The sequence below is a fragment of the Notolepis coatsorum genome (genome assembly GCF_963971535.1).
Source record: "Notolepis coatsorum genome assembly, contig: SCAFFOLD_2268, whole genome shotgun sequence".
NCBI classification, from domain to species: domain Eukaryota; kingdom Metazoa; phylum Chordata; class Actinopteri; order Aulopiformes; family Paralepididae; genus Notolepis; species Notolepis coatsorum.
Window position 1 is genome coordinate 3,221 of NW_028173059.1, and position 23,243 is coordinate 26,463.

At 43.3% G+C, this 23,243-nt stretch overlaps 1 protein-coding gene across 1 annotated transcript; it reads left to right on the plus strand.

Moving 5' to 3' along the window:
* Positions 1–905: 905 nt before the first annotated feature.
* LOC311247912 (partitioning defective 3 homolog B-like) lies at positions 906–23,025 on the plus strand (the record flags this gene model as incomplete). The annotated part of the gene is made up of 4 exons (XM_084338896.1): positions 906–991; positions 1,528–1,653; positions 6,527–7,020; positions 22,886–23,025. Coding segments are annotated over 4 exons (846 nt in total), but the record flags the coding sequence as incomplete, so codon positions are not given.
* Between the last annotated feature and the right edge of the window lie 218 nt (positions 23,026–23,243).

A 23,243-nucleotide genomic window follows, 5' to 3' on the forward strand; every position in this document is an offset into this window, starting at 1 on the left:
CTACCAACTGTGCTGAGGTAGTCTGCCACAGTATACTGTCTGTTTAGGGCCAAATATGTTTCTAATTTGTGTTGTGATTGTGTGAGTTGATTCCAATATGTAATGTATTTATCTTTTTCTTTGGTTATAATTTGGTTAGGTCTAATCTTCTGAGGCTGGCTAGGGTTTGTAATGTCAGAGTGTGAGATGTCAGCCAGTTTCATTATGAGTTGACAAAAGGGGCTCCTTTGTAGGTCCAGCTCTTGGCAGGCCAGGGCTTTATGATGATAGCAGGCCGGGTCACTCTTTTTAATATGGCTCCAGAATTTAATTGATCTTTTTTGCATATTTATGAGTAACGGATATTGTCCTAATTCAGCCCTGCATGGAGTTTGGGCTTTTCCTTTGTACCCTGAGAATTGTTTTGCAGAACTCTACATGCAGGATCTCAATTGGATTTTTGTCCCATTTTGCCCAATCCGTTACTAATAAAGGGCCCCATACCTCACTGCCATACAGTGCAATCGATTCTATAACTGCTTTAAATATTTTGAGCCATGGCCCGATTGGAATTTGGATTTGAACTGAACGCTTGATGGCATAGAAAGCCCTTTTTGCCTTCTCCTTGAGTTCCTTTACAGCTGAACAGAAATTTCCAGTGGAGCTGATTTGTAAACCTAGATATGTATAGCTATTTGTTTGTTCTATTTGGGTCGCACCTATTTTGAATTCTGGGTAATTTCTCTGTAACTGGGATTTTTTTTGGAAGGTCATCATTTTGGTTTTCTTCATATTCACTGTCAGGGCCCAGGTCTGACAGTACTCGCTCTCTCTCGCTCTCTCTCTCTCTCTCTCTCTCTCTCTCTCTCTCTCTCGCTCTCTCGCTCTCTCGCTCTCGCTCTCACTCTCGCTCTCTCTCTCTCAGAATGATGACCAGGACAGTGGAGCTCTCTGGAGAGAAGGGTCCTCTGGGGATTCATGTGGTTCCCTACTGTTCCTCCCTCAGTGGACGGTGAGAATCACTCACTCACTCACTCACTCACTCACTCACTCACTCACTCACTCACTCACTCACTCACTCACTCACTCACTCACTCACTCACTCACTCACTCACTCACTCACTCACTCACTCACTCACTCACCCACCTACCCATCCACCCACTCACTCACTCACTCACTCACTCACTCACTCACTCACTCACTCACTCACTCACTCACTCACTCACTCACTCACTCACTCACTCACTCACTCACTCACTCACACACCCTCACTCACTCACTCACTCACTCACCCACTCACTCACCCACTCACTCACTCACTCACTCACCCACTCACTCACTCACTCACCCACTCACCCACCCACCCACCCACCCACTCACTCACCCACCCACTCACTCACTCACTCACTCACTCACTCACTCACTCACTCACTCACTCACTCACTCACTCACTCACTCACTCACTCACTCACTCACTCACTCACTCACTCACCCACCCACCCACTCACTCACCCACCCACCCACTCACCCTCTCTGTGTGCTCCCAGGACCCTCGGGCTGCACATCAAAGGGATCGAGGAGGACAGCCGCTCCAGGAGGGAGAACATCTTCAGGCAGGACGAGTGCATCGTGCAGATCAACCACACGGCGCTCCTGGACAAGGCCTTCACCGAGTGGGTCTCTCTCTCTCTCTCTCTCTCTCTCTCTCTCTCTCTCTCTCTAACCCTCACCTGGTCTCTCCCTCTCTCTCTCTCTCTCTCTCTCTCTCTCTCTCTCTCTCTCTCTCTCTAACCCTCACCTGGTCTCTCTCTCTCTCTCTCTAACCCTCACCTGGTCTCTCTCTCTCTCTCTCTCTCTCTCTCTCCTGGACAAGGCCTTCAAAGCGGTATACAGTATGTAGTGTTTGTGCTCTTGTGTTGAGAAAAGGTGATATGCTGTGATATGGTTTCCAGTCACATCGCAGAGCCCTGGTGTGTGTGTGCGTGCGTGTGTGAATGCGTGTGTGTGTGTGTGTGTGTGTGTGTGTGTACGTATGTCTGTCTGTATGCGTGTCTGTCTGTCTGTCTGTATGTCTGTCTGTCTGTCTGTGTGTGTCTGTGAGAGAGACAGACAGACGGAGAGAGATACAACACAGATAGTGAGAGAGAGAGAGAGAGAACGCAGTGAGAGAGAGTGAGAGAGAACACAGAGAGAGAGAAAGAGAGAGAGAGAGAGAACACACAGAGTGAGAGAGAGAGACAGAAGCCTTGCTGGAAGGACTCCACCATCTGATAAGGAGCACGGCATCTCGGACCAACTGCCAGGACCACGGTCCGCTCTGCGGTTTAATTTGTCTCGGCACCAGATAAGACCACGGCGCGGTGAGATCCATCCTCATTCACACCCGCCAGCCCTGAACAGCGGTGGGATTAAATAAGTGTAATGCTTCTTCCCACTCCTTTTCAAATATGCAAATGACCACGAAAAAAAAAGAAAATTGAGTTTGACTTTTTTGTTTGTTCTTTGTTATTTAAAACAAAATAAAATCTATATACATTTATTATTTGAACAGCTTATTAAGGCTATATCTGTACTTGATGTATGTTTGTTATGTTACATATTTGAAAAAAAAAATGTACCAATCAATCACTCACCAGCCTTTACACTTCAGATCACATTAGATCCAGATAAGATCTAATGTGAGATCCATCCTCATTCACACTCGCCAGCCCTGAATGAATGAATGAATGAATGAATGAATGAACGATTTTATTTCGGTCTTCTTTTACAAAGCATAGTAGTAGAACATTTAACAAATATATATATAATAATTACCGAAAAGGTGTAGGCTGAAGCCGAGGCTTATACTGTAATTGTCCTTCCCCTTTTACATTACATTATTTAAACACAAAAAAATACAAAAAAGAAACATAAATCAGTAGATCATTTAGCAAAGGTTACAAACGTTTCATAGTTTTAGGTACAAAACGTATACACATTTATTATTATTATTCTTTTTATATATATATATGTTTTTTTCTTTCTTTGTCACTATTTAAATACAGTTATGTTATAGATAAAATATAATTAGGATAATAATGAGGTTTTATATTTATGTATCATCTTATATTTGAGTAATTTCTTAACACTTTGGCTGCCTAAGGTTAAATTCATGATATACCATAGATTGCCAGCGCTATTTGTCTATGGAGAAAGTCCCCTTCTTTGCAGGGCTATAACTTTTTAAATTCTATTGCTACATTGCCATTATTAGGGCCCATTCAAAGTCCTATATGTATTGTTCATTGTGTAGCAACGTTAAACTTTTTCATTCACATATTCATAGTAAAGTATGGTCTAATGTATAAGTATGTTTTCATCTCTTTCTGCAGCTTTCTCCAGAACGTGATATATAGCCCCAAATGCATTATATTGATGATGAAATACAGTTTGATGGCAATCAGCGCGATATAAAAAATTCCAACTAGACGTACTTCTAGAAGTTACTACACGTCATCTGATGTTGACCGGATGGGCGAGGGGGCGTTTATAATTCCGTGGGCAGCGTTATACCAATCATCTAATGTGGGTCAAATGTTGATAATAGCAGTTAGTATCGAAGACGGTAACGTTACACGCTGAAACTCACCCCAGTCTCCGCGCGCCGTTGGGCGATCATCGTAGAGTAGAAATCTTATCATTATGGGATATATTTTTACCCGGTCCATCTCCAGCTTGTATAATGGTATATACGTCCAAATCATGTTGTTTATCGAGTTATTGCCAATCGATCACCGTGTAGCGTGACGAGCCAGAGTCCCATGACCTATAGCGAGCGCCCGGAAGTACTACGGACGTCTAGGACAACCTCTATGCCACATCCTGTTTGGCGATTGCGCCGATCGGCCACCAGATGGCGCTCCTGAACCGCCAGAGAGCTCAGTGGGTCCTGCTGGTGGATCTCAGGCCAGCGGAGGGGACATATGAATCCGATCGCAGATTTTTGAAATATTGATATAAGGACGACGTAACGCGTCCTCCGGCAACTTTAGCATGGCCAGCAAAGACGTCTAAAGACAGTTCCCGGCAGTCAAAGTGTTAAAAGTATGTAGCGAACTACACATTTTTACCTCTTTGTCAAAGTTATTCCGTCGTTTTGCCCCTTTAACAGATATACATCGACTTCAGATCACATTAGATCCAGATAAGACCACGCTGTGAGATCCATCCTCATTCACACTCACCAGCCTTCAGATCACATTAGATCCAGATAAGACCACGCTGTGAGATCCATCCTCATTCACACTCGCCAGCCTTCAGATCACATTCGATTCAAGTTTATTGTCAAGTGCAAAGTACAACGAAATTAAGTTTGCATCTAACCAGAGTGCACAGAAACAGTGCAGTGTAATGTACATCATGCATAACGTGTATACACCTCAGGACCTTCTTGCTCTGGGGCAACAGTGCTACCCACTGCGTCTCCTTGTCTACTGTGCTCTATAGCGCCGATTCCACCAACTAGTGGTAAATATATATATTTTTTTATCAAAACACAAAAACATCTCTGCCTTTGTGGCTAGTGCTGCCCAACCCCCCCCCCCCCTCTCTCTCTTTCTCTCTCATACCCAGTCTCTTTCTCTCTCTCTCTCTCTCTCTTTCTCTTTCTCTCGCTGTCTCTCTCTCTCTCTCTCTCTCTCTCTCTCTCGCTGTCTCTTTCTCTTTCTTTTCTCAAGTTTCTTTATTAGTTGTCATACAGAAGTACAGAATACTTTTATATAAAATGCTTCTTTCTCTTTTGCTCCAGAGATTGTGCTAGATAAAAATAGATAAGTATACAATAAGTATAGTGAGTATAAAATAGAAGTCAAGTACGTAAACAAAAGTGTTCAATATATACATATATACAATGTACAATGCAGAGTAGAAAAGTAACTGAGTTACAATACAATATACTATATACTATACAGTACAATGCAGAAATGGGATGAGGTACAATTTAGGTACAATTTACAGTAAGGTGTAATGAGGTATGGGTTGTGTAGTGCAAATTCTTTGCCAATAAATATAAAGTGTTAGGTGTTTCTCTCTCTCTCTCTCTCTCTCTCTCTCTATCTCTCTCTATCTCTCTCATTCTGCATCTGATCCAGCCTCCTATCAGTGTAGCTGACCTGTCACAAACCCCGCCCCCTCTCTTCTTGATCCTCCAATCGCAACCGTCGTCGCTTCCCCCTCGGACAAACAAAAGTTGTGATCGGAGGATCAAGAAAAGAGGACGATATCGCTCAATTCCATGTCATGTCCTGGGTAATTAGTCTCTCTGTTTTCCTTATCTCTCTCTGTAATCCCACAACATCAGCTCTAGTTCCTATCTCTCTCTCTCCCCCCCCGTTCCTTATTTCTTCCTGGCCTTTAGGGAAGTGCACTTAACGAGACTGATAAACAGACCCGTCCACATCTTAATAGTCATCTGTCCCTGCGCATGGCATCAATCCGCCTCTGTTATTGTGTATATTATGGTTTATTTATATCAGTACTTCTTCTGTACAGCGGTCGATTTGTGATTGCCGTGGGCTCTGCTGGAAACCTGTGCTCGATGGAAGCACACTAGGGCTGTCCCCGACTAAGGATTTGGATAGTCGACTTTGATTGACCGACATTTGCCGATAGTCGACTGGTAGTCGACTACCTCCCTGAATGAAAAAAGTATAATTATTATTATTATGGATTTTTTTTTATCATTCCATTTGGGCTGTGGGGGGGGGGTGCTTAATGTCTGAAGGAGTCGACTGAAGGCTTCTTGTCCTCTGCAAAAGCATGCAATTGGTCCACTGATGGATACATCTTGATATGTGTCTAGTCTAGTGTGTTCATTAGACAGACAGGTGAAATCCTCTTTCAGTGCCTCTGTGCCTGTTTTCTTAGGCAGTTAGCCTCTGGTATGTGCGCCATTAGCGTTAGCCACGCTTCTAGGCTCTTTGCTTTTGGAAAGAATGATAAATAAAAAAAAGACTAAAAGGTTGGCAGTCGACTACGGCTCCTTTCGATCGATTAGTCGACTATTCGACTAATCGGGGTCAGCCCTAAAGCACACAGACATTAATCGGGGGGGGGGGGGGGGGGGGGGGCGAGGTCCTTGTTGAAAAGCAACACCACCGAAGAAGTCGTCATTGAGGAAACGGGTCATAATGTGCTCAGCGGTTGTCTTGTAGGATAGCAATCAACTACTTAAATGCTATGAGGAATGTCAATTCCAATATTGTAAATAAAATATTTTCTCACATTGATGTCAAAACTAGCCAAACCGCTAGCCTATAGCTTCTAGCCTAGTTTACCCTCTTTGTTTGCACGACAAAAAGGTGAAATACGACATCAACATGCGCCCAGGATATAACAAAAATCACGTTTAACAAAGATCTGCAAAGCTGTTGCTCAATCGAATAAACCGTACACTGGTATAAGAAATTTGACATCTCGCTCCATTCATTTGGGTGCTCACTGCTCAGTCTCTGTGTAAACGAATGTCCCCTGATGATGACCTCACCTCCTCCCCTCCCCTCCCGCCAGGTCACAGGACGTGTTCCGTCAGGCCATGGCTTCCTCTTCGCCGGTGCGCCTGGAGGTCGTGCCCGTCGCCAACAAGCCGCGCTACGAGAAGAGGCTGATCGGTCAGCTCTTCACCGGACCGGACGGCCCCGCCCCCAAAGCCCCGGACTCCGCCCCCAACAAAGCCCTGAAGAACAACACCCCGCCGGTGGTTCGCGCCAAACCCGACTTCAGACCCGCGGACTCCAAGACCCCCGAGGCTCCGCCGGCGGAGGGCCGGTACGGGCAGGGCTATCCAGAACAGAGAGCCCCCAGCGCATCGCCCACTCCCCCGCCCACGGCCGTGCCCCCCTCCCCCTCCCCCGAGCCCCCGCCGGGCGGCCAGAGCCCCCCCCCTCCCAGGAGGAGCCCCCCCGGGCCGCAGAGAGAGACGGTATCTCCCCCGACTCCCACTGGCCTGGCCAACCTCACCAGCAGCAAGGGAGGCAAGAAGATCAAGATCGATCTGATGAAAGGTAAACGTTGCGGTGCTCAGGTGGAATCCCTGCTTAATTGAACCCTATATTTTTATATTTAATATATCTTAATGTATCTATTTTCTATTTTCAGCCCGTGTTTTTCGCAGTTGTAGAGTAAATCCAACTCGGCCTACTTATCATTCTCAACCTCTACTGTCTTTAACTATGAATGAACACAACACTCTAACTTACCATCTTTAGATCATAAAGTACTCAACCTCTACTGTCTTTAACTATGAATGAACACACCACTCTAACTTACCATCTTTAGATAATACAGTACTCAACCTCTACTGTCTTTAACTATGAATGAACACAACACTCTAACTCACCATCTTCAGATAATAAAGTACTCAACCTCTACTGACTTTAACTATGAATGAACACAACACTCTAACTCACAATCTTTAGATGATAAAGTACTCAACCTCTACTGTCTTTAACTATGAATGAACACAACACTAACTCACCATCTTTAGATAATAAAGTACTCAACCTCTACTGTATTTAACTATGAATGAACACAACACTCTAACTTACCATCTTTAGATAATAAAGTACTCAGCCTCTACTGTCTTTAACTATGAATGAACACAACACTCTAACTCACCATCTTTAGATAATAAAGTACTCAACCTCTACTGTCTTTAACTATGAATGAACACAACACTCTAACTCACCATCTTTAGATAATAAAGTACTCAACCTCTACTGACTTTAACTGTGAATGAACACAACACTCTAACTCACCATCTTCAGATAATAAAGTACTCAACCTCTACTGTCTTTAACTATGAATGAACACAACACTCTAACTCACCATCTTTAGATAATAAAGTACTCAACCTCTACTGTCTTTAACTATGAGTGAACACAACACTCTAACTTACCATCTTTAGATAATAAAGTACTCAACCTCTACTGTCTTTAACTATGAATGAACACAAAACTCTAACTTACCATCTTTAGATAATAAAGTACTCAACCTCTACTGACTTTAACTATGAATGAACACAACACTCTAACTCACCATCTTCAGATAATAAAGTACTCAACCTCTACTGTCTTTAACTGTGAATGAACACAACACACTAACTCACCATCTTTAGATAATAAAGTACTCAACCTCTACTGTCTTTAACTATGAATGAACACAACACTCTAACTTACCATCTTTAGATAATAAAGTACTCAACCTCTACTGTCTTTAACTATGAATGAACACAACACTCTAACTTACCACCTTTAGATAATAAAGTACTCAACATCTACTGTCTTTAACTATGAATGAACACAACACTCTAACTCACCATCTTTAGATAATAAAGTACTCAACCTCTACTGTCTTTAACTATGAATGAACACAACACTCTAACTCACCATCTTTAGATCATAAAGTACTCAACCTCTACTGTCTTTAACTATGAATGAACACAACACACTAACTCACCATCTTTAGATAATAAAGTACTCAATCTCTACTGTCTTTAACTATGAATGAACACAACACTCTAACTCACCATCTTCAGATAATAAAGTACTCAACCTCTACTGACTTTAAGTAACTATGAATGAACACAACCCTCTAACTTACCACCTTTAGATAATAAAGTACTCAACCTCTACTGTCTTTAACTATGAATGAACACAACACTCTAACTTACCATCTTTAGATAATAAAGTACTCAACCTCTACTGTATTTAACTATGAATGAACACAACACTCTAACTTACCATCTTTAGATAATAAAGTACTCAGCCTCTACTGTCTTTAACTATGAATGAACACAACACTCTAACTCACCATCTTTAGATAATAAAGTACTCAACCTCTACTGTCTTTAACTATGAATGAACACAACACTCTAACTTACCATCTTTAGATAATAAAGTACTCAACCTCTACTGTCTTTAACTATGAATGAACACAACACTCTAACTCACCATCTTTAGATAATAAAGTACTCAACCTCTACTGACTTTAACTGTGAATGAACACAACACTCTAACTCACCATCTTCAGATAATAAAGTACTCAACCTCTACTGTCTTTAACTATGAATGAACACAACACTCTAACTCACCATCTTTAGATAATAAAGTACTCAACCTCTACTGTCTTTAACTATGAGTGAACACAACACTCTAACTTACCATCTTTAGATAATAAAGTACTCAACCTCTACTGTCTTTAACTATGAATGAACACAAAACTCTAACTTACCATCTTTAGATAATAAAGTACTCAACCTCTACTGACTTTAACTATGAATGAACACAACACTCTAACTCACCATCTTCAGATAATAAAGTACTCAACCTCTACTGTCTTTAACTGTGAATGAACACAACACACTAACTCACCATCTTTAGATAATAAAGTACTCAACCTCTACTGTCTTTAACTATGAATGAACACAACACTCTAACTTACCATCTTTAGATAATAAAGTACTCAACCTCTACTGTCTTTAACTATGAATGAACACAACACTCTAACTTACCACCTTTAGATAATAAAGTACTCAACATCTACTGTCTTTAACTATGAATGAACACAACACTCTAACTCACCATCTTTAGATAATAAAGTACTCAACCTCTACTGTCTTTAACTATGAATGAACACAACACTCTAACTCACCATCTTTAGATCATAAAGTACTCAACCTCTACTGTCTTTAACTATGAATGAACACAACACACTAACTCACCATCTTTAGATAATAAAGTACTCAATCTCTACTGTCTTTAACTATGAATGAACACAACACTCTAACTCACCATCTTCAGATAATAAAGTACTCAACCTCTACTGACTTTAAGTAACTATGAATGAACACAACCCTCTAACTTACCACCTTTAGATAATAAAGTACTCAACCTCTACTGTCTTTAACTATGAATGAACACAACACTCTAACTTACCATCTTTAGATAATAAAGTACTCAACCTCTACTGTATTTAACTATGAATGAACACAACACTCTAACTTACCATCTTTAGATAATAAAGTACTCAGCCTCTACTGTCTTTAACTATGAATGAACACAACACTCTAACTCACCATCTTTAGATAATAAAGTACTCAACCTCTACTGTCTTTAACTATGAATGAACACAACACTCTAACTTACCATCTTTAGATAATAAAGTACTCAACCTCTACTGTCTTTAACTATGAATGAACACAACACTCTAACTCACCATCTTTAGATAATAAAGTACTCAGCCTCTACTGTCTTTAACTATGAATGAACACAACACTCTAACTCACCATCTTCAGATAATAAAGTACTCAACCTCTACTGACTTTAACTATGAATGAACACAACACTCTAACTCACCATCTTTAGATAATAAAGTACTCAACCTCTACTGTCTTTAACTATGAATGAACACAACACACTAACTTACCATCTTTAGATAATAAAGTACTCAACCTCTACTGACTTTAACTATGAATGAACACAACACTCTAACTCACCATCTTTAGATAATAATGTACTCAACCTCTACTGTCTTTAACTATGAATGAACACAACACTCTAACTCACCATCTTCAGATAATAAAGTACTCAACCTCTACTGACTTTAACTATGAAGGAACACAACACTCTAACTCACCATCTTTAGATAATAAAGTACTCAACCTCTACTGACTTTAACTATGAATGAACACAACACTCTAACTCACCATCTTTAGATAATAAAGTACTCAACCTCTACTGTCTTTAACTATGAATGAACACAACACACTAACTTACCATCTTTAGATAATAAAGTACTCAACCTCTACTGTCTTTAACTATGAATGAACACAACACTCTAACTCACCATCTTTAGATAATAAAGTACTCAACCTCTACTGTATTTAACTATGAATGAACACAACACTCTAACTCACCATCTTTAGATAATAAAGTACTCAACCTCTACTGTCTTTAACTATGAATGAACACAACACTCTAACTTACCATCTTTAGATAATAAAGTACTCAACCTCTACTGTCTTTAACTATGAATGAACACAACACTCTAACTTACCACCTTTAGATAATAAAGTACTCAACCTCTACTGACTTTAACTATGAATGAACACAACACTCTAACTCACCGTCTTTAGATGATAAAATAATCAACCTCTACTGTCTTTAACTATGAATGAACACAACACTCTAACTCACCATCTTTAGATAATAAAGTACTCAACCTCTACTGTCTTTAACTATGAATGAACACAACACTCTAACTTACCACCTTTAGATAATAAAGTACTCAACCTCTACTGTCTTTAACTATGAATGAACACAACACTCTAACTCACCATCTTCAGATAATAAAGTACTCAACCTCTACTGTCTTTAACTATGAATGAACACAACACTCTAACTTACCATCTTTAGATAATAAAGTACTCAACCTCTACTGTCTTTAACTGTGAATGAACACAACACACTAACTCACCATCTTTAGATGATAAAGTACTCAACCTCTACTGTCTTTAACTATGAATGAACACAACACTCTAACTCACCATCTTTCGATAATAAAGTACTCAACCTCTACTGTCTTTAACTGTGAATGAACACAACACACTAACTCACCATCTTTAGATAATAAAGTACTCAACCTCTACTGTCTTTAACTATGAATGAACACAACACTCTAACTTACCATCTTTAGATAATAAAGTACTCAACCTCTACTGTCTTTAACTATGAATGAACACAACACTCTAACTTACCACCTTTAGATAATAAAGTACTCAACCTCTACTGTCTTTAACTATGAATGAACACAACACTCTAACTCACCATCTTTAGATAATAAAGTACTCAACCTCTACTGTCTTTAACTATGAATGAACACAACACTCTAACTCACCATCTTTAGATAATAAAGTACTCAACCTCTACTGTCTTTAACTATGAATGAACACAACACACTAACTCACCATCTTTAGATAATAAAGTACTCAACCTCTACTGTCTTTAACTATGAATGAACACAACACTCTAACTCACTAAAAATACATTTCCTCTGAAAACTTAAAACGGAGTTATATGGTTCTTCGTCTGAGGTAGTCAAGTGTCATACCATAAATAGGAAATATAACTTCTGCACAACTTCATCGATGCATTAAAAAGAAAAAAGGCACTAACGATGTCCCTGTCACGGTGATAGGAGTGCCGTCCTTAATGCTAAACCGAGGTCCAGACTGAATTTGGTCGTTAAAGAACCCAGGACGCTTATCACAAGGGTAGGGGGTTCAACAACGTTCCTAACCAATCAGGTCTCTGACATCAAGGCCACCTAATCACCCCCCCCCTTAATTGGCTGATTTCAATCCCTGTCTCCTGAGCCGTTCAGCCATTGTGTGTAGTGTGATGTGTGCCTGGTGCCAGTGTATGGCAGTCAGTGTGTAGTGTGATGTGTGCCTGGTGCCAGTGTATGGTAGTCAGTGTGTAGTGTGATGTGTGCCTGGTGCCAGTGTATAGTAGTCAGTGTGATGCGTGCCTGGTGCCAGTGTATGGTAGTCAGTGTGTAGTGTGATGCGTGCCTGGTGCCAGTGTATGGTAGTCATTGTGTAGTGTGATGTGTGCTGGGTGCCAGTGTATGGTAGTCAGTGTGTAGTGTGATGTGTGCCTGGTGCCAGTGTATGGTAGTCAGTGTGTAGTGTGATGTGTGCCTGGTGCCAGTGTATGGTAGTCAGTGTGTAGTGTGATGTGTGCCTGGTGCCAGTGTATGGTAGTCAGTGTGTAGTGTGATGCGTGCCTGGTGCCAGTGTATGGTAGTCATTGTGTAGTGTGATGTGTGCCGGGTGCCAGTGTATGGTAGTCAGTGTGTAGTGTGATGTGTGCCGGGTGCCAGTGTATGGTAGTCAGTGTGTAGTGTGATGTGTGCCTGGTGCCAGTGTTTGGTAGCCATTGTGATGTGTGCCTGGTGCCAGTGTATGGTAGTCATTGTGTAGTGTGATGTGTGCCTGGTGCCAGTGTATGGTAGTCATTGTGACGTGTGCCTGGTGCCAGTGTATGGTAGTCATTGTGTAGTGTGATGTGTGCCTGGTGCCAGTGTATGGTAGTCATTGTGTAGTGTGATGTGTGCCTGGTGCCAGTGTATGGTAGTCAGTGTGTAGTCTGATGTGTGCCTGGTGCCAGTGTATGGTAGTCAGTGTGTAGTGTGATGTGTGTCTGGTGCCAGTGTATGGTAGCCAGTGTGTAGTGTGATGTGTGCCGGGTGCCAGTGTATGGTAGTCATTGTGTAGTGTGATGTGTGCCTGGTGCCAGTGTATGGTAGCCAGTGTGATGTGTGCCTGGTGCCAGTGTATGGTAGTCATTGTGTAGTGTGATGTGTGCCTGGTGCCAATGTATGGTAGTCAGTGTGTAGTGTGATGTGTGCCTGGTGCCAGTGTATGGTAGTCAGTGTGTAGTGTGATGTGTGCCTGGTGCCAGTGTATGGTAGTCAGTGTGTAGTGTGATGTGTGCCTGGTGCCAGTGTATGGTAGTCAGTGTGTAGTGTGTTGTGTGTCTGGTGCCAGTGTATGGTAGTCATCGTGATTGATTGATTGATTGAATAGTTTATTGGTTTAGAATGGAAAATCACACATATACATTGGATCACAATATGAAAACAGGTATACATTTTCTCCATTTACCAATAGGATTTCATAAACACAATAAAGCCATAGGCTTGTTTCCATTGTGGTCCTTCATCATTGGTGTCAGTGGATTTATGTACTGGTGTGTGGATGTGGGTGTTTGTAGTGTCTGTATGTCAGGATGTGTGGTATAAAAACAAAAAAAATACATACAATAATATTCCATTTTATAGACAATAAAAGAATAAAAAAGGAACAACACATATTAAAACCCTTTGTTCACTACTCCCAGCTTCTGCTACTTATGATCCACCTCTTTATAGCTAATTTAAAAGTGGAGAAGGGGCTTATGGTCTTCAACTCCATTGGTAGGCTATTCCATTGTACTGCTGCTGAATATAGGAATGCGTTTTGGCCTATTTTCCTATTGCATCTCACTGGGACGATGTCTGTAGGGCTCCCCCTGGTGGCGTGTCCGTGTACATCCCTTACCATGTTAAAATATCCACTGAGGTACTGAGGGACAGTATTCCCGAGTATCCTATGTGTTATGTTGAGTTTTATTTGAGAGACCCTCTCCTCAACCCTGAGCCATTTGAGGCTGTTAAAATGTGTCTGTGTAAGGTGAGTCCTGGGATGGAGTTTTAAAATCATTCTAACTCATTTGTTCTGAGCTGTCTGTAGCCTACCTTTCAGTGCTACTGTGATGCCAGTGTACCAGGAGGAGCACGCGTAGTCATAATGACATTGGATCAGTGCCCCTGCCAGGACTTCCATTGCTGACCTGTTAATATAGGTGGACACTCTACCGAGAAATTTTATTCTCTGATTGATCTTTGTGACCACCTTTTGTGCCATGCTCACCCCTGATAAGGTGTTGTCCAAAATACATCCTAAGTATGTGACTTCCTCCTTTGCTGTTAACTCGATATCTCCTACCACTACCTTGAACCCAGGAGACCCCTTAAGTCGTATGGCAGAGCCAAAAAGGATAGCTTCGGTTTTACCCAGGTGGAGGTATAACCTGTTTTCGACCAGCCAATGACTGATCTTGACAAGCTCTAGACTGAGTGACCTCTCTACCTCTCTTTTGTCCTGATGGGAGACCATGAGTGCAGCATCGTCCGCAAATAAAAACAGTTTACAATCACATGCAGTTTTCATGTCATTGATATATAAAAGAAATAAAAGTGGTCCTAAAATACTTCCTTGCGGCACCCCGCACGTCTGTTGGAGTGAGGAGGATATGGTCCCATTCATTTCCACTACTTGTTTCCTGCCTCTCAGATAAGACTCCATCCACCTTAAGGATATACTGTTAAAACCCATAGCCTTCAGTTTATATAAAAGTATGTCGTGGTTAACAGTGTCGAAGGCTTTTTGTAAGTCTATTAAAACCATCCCACAGAATTGACCTTTGTCCACCTCTGTTCTAATTTGGTCTGTCAGATATAATAAACATGTGTCTGTGGAATATGATGTTCTAAATCCAGACTGGAGCTCGTACAACAGGTTGTTTGTAGAGAGGTATTCGTTTATTTGATCATTAATGATCCTTTCTATGACTTTGGATATTGCACTAAGAATCGACACAGGCCTATAGTTCCCGGGGTCTAATTTATTGCCTTTTTTGTAAAGCGGAATGACTCTGGCTTGTTTGAGATCATAGGGAAACTGTCCTTGACCGATAGATAGATTTACAATGTGTGTTAAGCCGGAGGCGATGGACTCTGCTGCATCCCTAAGAAATCTAGCAGGTATCTTGTCCTTGTCCTGTTGCCTTGTTAGGATTGAGCGCCCTCAGTTTTTTCAAAACTGTGTCCTCAGTCACACTTGCAAAGGAGAAGGAGTCTGTCTGGATACCTTTCTGTTTGTAGTACTCCCCTACCTGTTTTTCCCCATACATGTCAGTTGTACTTGGCAGTCTCTTAACTAGGGTATTCGCTATGGTGTTAAAAAAACGTATTTAGACAATTAGCTATGTTCTTATTGCCTGTAATCACTGTGCCTCCTATGTCTAGAATCATGTTTTTAGCTTTTGTCCTGAGCTTGTTTCCATACCCTGTTTGCTTTAAGCACTTCCATAATTTTTGTGGATTTGATTTATTCTCGATAATTTTGTCATTAAAATATTCAGCCTTGGCTTTCTTGATCATTTATTTTCTTCTTGAACTCCTCATAAACCTGTTCAACCCTGTTTTTACTGAATTTCGTGTCATGTGTCATGTCTGGACTTTATAGCTGCCAGGATCTCTGGGTTCATCCAGGGCTCTTGTCTGATTTTCGTTCTCATTGTTTTTTCTGGTGCACTTTCATTAATTGCCGTCAGAAACAAAGATTTAAAATGACCCCGTGTAGCGTGATGTGTGCCTGGTGCCAGTGTATCAAGTTCAAGTTCTTTAATAGTTGTCATACAGAAGTACAGAATACTTTCATACAAAATGCTTCTTACTGTTACGCTCCAGAGACTGTGCTAGACAAGATAGTATCAAATAACATAATAACATAATATAGCATGAATTTAGAAGAAGAAAAATGAGGTCACAGTGTTCGGTATAGACATATGTACAATGTTCTGAGTTACCATATAATATACAATACACAATACTATGCAGTGTACTAATGTACAGTACTATCTAGTGCAAAGCAGAAATGGGATGAGGTACAATTTTAGGTACAATTTACAGTAAGGTGTACGAGTTGTAGTGCAATCCTTCATCCATAAATATAAAGTGTGGGGAGTGGGTGCTACAGTGTGTTTGTTTAAAGTGGGTGTGTGCTATAAAGTGTGTGGAGTGGGTGCTACAGTGTGTTTGTTTAAAGTGAGTGTGTGCGTGTGGATGTGTGTGCTATGTGCGTTTGATGGTTGTTGTTGTGTAGTGTTCATTCATTGTTCGTTTAGCAGCCAGTGTGGTAGCCAGCGTGATGTGTGCCTGGTGCCAGTGTATGGTAGCCAGTGTGATGTGTGCCTGGTGCCAGTGTATGGTAGCCAGTGTGATGTGTGCCTGGTGCCAGTGTATGGCAGCCATTGAGCCTCATGCGTAGCCCAAGGTCGGGTGCTACACAGTGGTGGTGAAGGAGTCCATTTTCACCCTACATTGTGGGGAGCGCTGTGAGTGTCTAGAAAAGCGCTATATAAATAAATGCAATGATCGATCATTTATCACTGAAGCAAAAGTCTTATTTTTTTTGTTGCAAAACCACATAAGCCACAATAAAACGTGTATTACTTTTCCGTCCTCTGCTAAATCATTTTTATTCGATGTTCTCTGTTTTTTTTTTTTTTATTTTTTTTTTACATCTTAATACAAAGTGAATCAGTAGACTAGACCTTTCAGGAACGAGTATGTTTTATCTCTGTTGAAAACAAGCCTGGGGGAGCAGCTGTACGCACCGATCGCAGGAGGGGTGGTGGGGGTGGGGGGTTAGGGGGGGGGGGGGGGGTCTGATAATACAGCTTTAGCTCCGTTTGGGCCGCTGAAGAGAACGCATATATTGGAACAATAGTGACACCCCAAACACCCCCGTTCACCTCCGTCTCTTTCATCCACACCTATTCTCCTTTTTCTAGCCTTCTATTGTTTGATTCTCTCTCTCTCTCTATCCCTCCCTCCCTCCCTCTCCCTCCCTCCCTCCCTCCCTCCCTCCCTCCCTCCCTCCCTCCCTCCCTCCCTCCCTCTCACCTGATGTGAGATGAGAGCGGAGGATATTATGGGGTTTAGACCGGAGAACCCTCAGTATCTCCTCTTGGCAAAGGGCTGCCTTTTCTCTCTCTCTCCTGATTGACAGGCGGTGGGGTGTTTTGCTGGAGGGTGGGGGGCGGGGCTTTGGGTTGGGGTGCTAATGCAGGGCAGGCGGGGGGCTTAGCTCAGGGACCAGATAGCATCGCGCCTTTAGTATGCTGCCGCGCCCGGCTCTGCTTTCTCCCTGCGCGCACACGCCGTGTGCCACACACACACACACACACGCACACACACACACACACACACACACACACACACACACACGCACTCTACACACTATACACACAGAGCGAGGCACATTTCACTCATGGCTTGGGGCTTGTGGGGCCGTGAAAAAGAGAGGGGGGCAGAGAGGGGGGCGCACTCACAGACACACACACACACACACACACACACACACACACACACACACACACACACTCACAGACACACACACACACACACACACACACACACACACACTCACATACACACACACACACACACGCACACACACACACACATAAAGGTGCACAGGAGCACAAGGAAAATCTTTTTCAAAATCACGTTTATTCCCTGGGGAGTAGGAGGGAACGGTATCTTTCAGGTCTCTCTCTCTCTTCCTCTTTTTTGTTCTCTCTCTCTTTCTCACTCTTTCTCTTACCCTCTCTTACTCTTTTACTCTTTCGCTCTCTCTTTCTCTGTCTGTCTCTCTCTCTCTCTGCCCTCTCCTTCCATATTCTCTCTCCGTCTCCCTCTCTCCCTACCCTCTTTCCCTCCATCCCTCCATCTCCTCCCTCCCTCCCTCCTCTTCCCTCTACCTCCCTTCATCAGGCTGCGTTAGGCCCGCTCACACGTGAAATTAAAGGGAGAGGGGCTGTCTGTCTAATCTGGCTGAGGAGAGGAATGGAGAGGAGAGGAGGATGTGAGAGGAGAGGCATGGAGAGGAGAGGAATGGAGAGGAGAGGAGGATGTGAGAGGAGATAAGAGAAGAGGAGAGGAGAGGAGATGAGAGGAGAGGCATGGAGAGGAGAGGAGGATGTGAGAGGAGAGAAGAGAAGAGGAGATGAGAGGAGAGGCATGGAGAGGAGAGGAGGAGGAGGAGAGGAGGAGAGGAGAGGCATATATGAGAGGAGAGAAGACGAGAGGAGAGTATATGAGCAGATGATATGAGAGGAGATAATATGAGATGAGGATATGAGAGGAGAGGGGAGGAGAGGAGATGAATGGAGATGCTATGAGGAGAGGAGAGGAGGATATGAGAGGAGAGGGATGGAGATGATGTGAGGAGAGGAGAGGAGGATGTGAGAGGAGAGGAGATAAGAGGAGATGAGAGGAGAGAAGAGGAGAGGAGTATGGGAGAGGAGAGTATATGAGCAGATGATATGAGAGGAGATAATATGAGATGAGGATATGAGAGGAGAGGAGAGGGATGGAGATTATGTGAGGAGAGGAGAGGAGGATATGAGAGGAGATGAGCAGATGATGTGAGGAGATGAGAGGAGGATATGAGAGGAGAAAAGAGGAAAAGAGGATACGAGAGGAGATTAATGGAGAGGAGCAGATGATGTGATGAGATGAGAGGAGGATATGAGAGGGGATGAATGGAGAGCAGAGGACCATGGGAGAGGAGAGGATGAGATGAGAGGAGAGGATAAGAGAGGATATGAGAGGAGGAGAGGAGAGGATAAGATAGGAGAGGAGAGGAGGAGATGAGAGGAGAGAAGCAGATGATAGGAGAGAAGCAGAGGATATGAGAGAAGCAGAGGATAGGAGACGAGAGGAGAGGTAGGAGACGAGAGGAGAGGTAGGAGACGAGAGGAGAGGTAGTCTGGTCTCCTGGTCCCACAGGCTCCATGCCTGAGCCGCCAACAAGCCCCCTGGGGAAACATACACTTAAACACTACTTAGAGAGACAGGAGGAGGAGGAGAGGAGGGTGGGGGGTAGGAGAGGAGTGGGGGAGAGACGGGAGGAGGAGAGGAGGATGAGGAGAGGAGGGGGGGGGGGTAGGAGAGGAGTGGGGGAGAGACAGGAGAGGAGGGGGGGGTAGGAGAGGAGTGGGGGAGAGACAGGAGGAGGAGAGGAGGATGAGGAGAGGAGGGGGGGGGTAGGAGAGGAGTGGGGGAGAGACAGGAGAGGAGGGGGGGGGTAGGAGAGGAGTGGGGGAGAGACGGGAGGAGGAGGAGAGGAGGGTGGGGGGGTAGGAGAGGAGTGGGGGAGAGACAGGAGGAGGAGAGGAGGGTGGGGGGTAGGAGAGGAGTGGGGGAGAGACAGGAGGAGGAGAGGAGGAGAGGAGGGTGGGGGGTAGGAGAGGAGTGGGGGAGAGACGGGAGGAGGAGTAGGAGAAGAAGAGGGTGGGGGGTAGGAGAGGAGTGGGGGAGAGACAGGAGGAGGAGAGGAGGGTGGGGGGTAGGAGAGGAGTGGGGGAGAGACAGGAGGAGAGAGGACGGAGAGAGGAGAGGGGGTGAAGATAAGATTGAGAGAGAGGAGAGGGGGATCATGTTGAGAGAGCTATGAGAGGAGACGAGAGAGGGGAGGAGGAGGATAAGGTTAACCTCTTAGACCCTAGCCATATTTTCTGAAAATAAAATGAATAGTAAATACCTAAGTAAATGGAAGATTGCTCCACTTCTACGAGGTCTGTTTGCATGTTCTTGGTATCGAGGGACATCTATGGATCTCAGGGAATGTATTCCCAGTGTCAGAAATACTGTGTCTGTAACTAGGCTTGAGTAAATCGTGATGAATCAAAGGAGAATATACATTTTCTTTGTTTTTCTTTTCTTTTTTCATCTTGCACGGTGAATAACACCATGCTAAAATTGACCAGACATGAACAATTGCCACTGAGCTCATTCAGCACCTTCTTGAGATCACGTGTACATAAAATCTAAGCAAATTAATAAAGGGCGGATGATAAACAGGAGATTGAGACAGTACTGAATTCTGCCATCCGGACACATGCAATTTGAAATATGATTATAGAATATAGAATATCAGGCCTAGAAATGACCTTATTAGTCGCACATCTATGGATTGGGCCAAATCTCCCCTTTCCAATGGCAGAGTTCAATCTGGATTTAGTATCACCAGGCAGTGCACAAAAACCATGAATGAAATCTACTGTAAGTACAGTTACTTTTTTTTTATTATAAATGAATGTCAATTTCTCCGCCATTTTTCATCAAATTGCAACACCGTTTTTTGCTAGACGTTCACAGAAAGGTAGAGAAACTAACTGCGTTCTGTTTTATGGCAATAACGTTCAGGTTTGTTGGAGATGATCCCGAAAAAGAAAGAGAGAGAGAAAAAAGTCACGCTTAGAAGTCAGATGATTGACGGGGGCTGGCGTGAGTTGGGAAGTGTCGTTTTCTTTTTATTCGAACGCCCTGGGTCTCTTTTCTCAAAAAACTACACTCAAGTTAGGTTGCACAGGGCGGCTACGTGGTGCAGTGGGCAAGGCGCTCACCACAAATACTGGAGACTGGGCTCGAACAGGTACGCCTCCCTGTCCGAGCCCAGCGCTCCACTCTGTTTGGCTGGACGTCCGTACTAATACACATTGGCAGTATTAGGGGGAGGGAAACTGATGGGTGGGGATCGGGCGTTGTGGACAGCGACTCCTACAGGTCGGTTGGTGCGCCTGCGCAGTAGAATCAGGAAGTGACGGGGGCAAGGCCCCTCCAAAGCGCAGACCCCTGACGCTGAAAGATCGCGCCGCGCAGGTGAAAAGATGCGACTGCTGTTACCTCGAGTATCGGAGGGGACTCGTGCTATGTATGACTTACACGTCCACATTGCAGCCGGCTTGTGGGAGGCAAGAAACAGCGTTCAAAGACAGGGGAGGGTTGAATTGGACGATACGAAAAAATGGGATGGGAGAAAAATTTTAATTGGGAGAAAAAGTGGATAAAAAAAATAAGTTAGGTTGCACCAAATCTGCGCGTCTATAAGCGCCTTTTTCCGACGCGATGCCCCGCGCTTTCTATAAACCCATTATTTCACTAATAACAGTTAAAATCATTGGTAAACAAACGTAGTGCTGAAAATATACACATTGACTGCTGTTTTCTGTCATTGATTTTGTGTGTGAGCTTGCCTTGAATATGTACATTTGTGATTTTTCTTTTTTTCTTTTCCTTTTGTAAGTCCACACGGGTGCGTTTGATTTGTCTGTAAACAAGACCGACAAATAAACTTCATTCATTTTGACAGGGTTAGGGTCTTTACTCTTGGCTACATTTGAAAAAAGAACGCAACATTAATTCATACCTTCTGTAGAGATGTATTTATGGCGTGATATCAATCTCGGTTGATATTGATTAAGGTTGAGAGAGAGACTTCTGTTATAACCATTATAACTAGGGATGTCCCGATCCGATCACGTGATTTTCAGAAGATCGGGATCGGAAAAAAAAAGAATCAAAAATCCATGACCATGTTCTCGTCTTAAACTCATACTGAGGCCTTAGTTTTGGTTTTAAATTGCATATCATCATTCATTTATTTATTGTCACACAGAGCAGAAGAATTTTGCCAAAACAAACGCATTTCCTTTGATTTAATTATACATCAAATGATTTATGTCAAGGATGAGGGACATCCACTAGTTGCAGAACTTGCAGTCACCTGATTTTTACAGACGATGGCGCCATTGCTCTCATGAAGCAGCAGGTTGGAGGCGGAGTTTTTAGATTACTCCGGTTGCAATGCCTCGCTTGAATGAAGTGAACTTTTCACCTGGATAACGTCAACATTCAGGGTGAATGTAATGTGAGAAATTGGGATGGAAATAATTAAAAAAATAAAATAAAATAAAATTATCGGATCGGGAAAGATCGGTATCGGTAGATACTAAAAATCACATGATCGGGATCGGATCGGGAGCAAACAAATTTGATCGGGATATCCCTAATTATAACCATAGTAGTTAGGGTGGGTGAAACGCAGAGGACACATTTCCCTACAGGGGTTAATATAAAGTGCACCTCTGTGTGTGTTTGTTGTCTCCAGGCTCAGAGGGCCTGGGCTACAGGGGGTTAATATAAAGTGCACCTCTGTGTGTGTGTGTTGTCTCCAGGTTCAGAGGGCCTGGGCTACAGGGGGTTAATATAAAGTGCACCTCTGTGTGTGTGTGTTGTCTCCAGGCTCAGAGGGCCTGGGCTACAGGGGGTTAATATAAAGTACACCTCTGTGTGTGTTTGTTGTCTCCAGGCTCAGAGGGCCTGGGCTACAGGGGGTTAATATAAAGTACACCTCTGTGTGTGTTTGTTGTCTCCAGGCTCAGAGGGCCTGGGCTACAGGGGGTTAATATAAAGTGCACCTCTGTGTGTGTTTGTTGTCTCCAGGCTCAGAGGGCCTGGGCTACAGGGGGTTAATATAAAGTGCACCTCTGTGTGTGTTTGTTGTCTCCAGGCTCAGAGGGCCTGGGCTACAGGGGGTTAATATAAAGTACACCTCTGTGTGTGTTTGTTGTCTCCAGGCTCAGAGGGCCTGGGCTACAGGGGGTTAATAGAAAGTACACCTCTTGTCTCCAGGCTCAGAGGGCCTGGGCTTCACCGTGGTGACCAGAGACTCCACCGTCCACGGGCCCGGACCCATCCTGGTCAAGAACATCCTGGCGCGGGGCGCCGCCATCAAAGATGGCCGCCTGCAGCCCGGGGACCGCATCTTAGAGGTAACATCTGTCATAGGTTATAGGTCATAGGTTATAGACCATAGGTTATAGACCATAGGTTATAGATCATAGGTTATATAGATCATAGCTTATAGATCATAGGCTATAGATCATTATGCTATAGATCATAGGTTATAGATCATATGCTATAGATCATAGGTGTCAAACTCACGGCCCGCGGGCCAAATCCGGCCCGCCACGTCATTTGATGTGGCCCC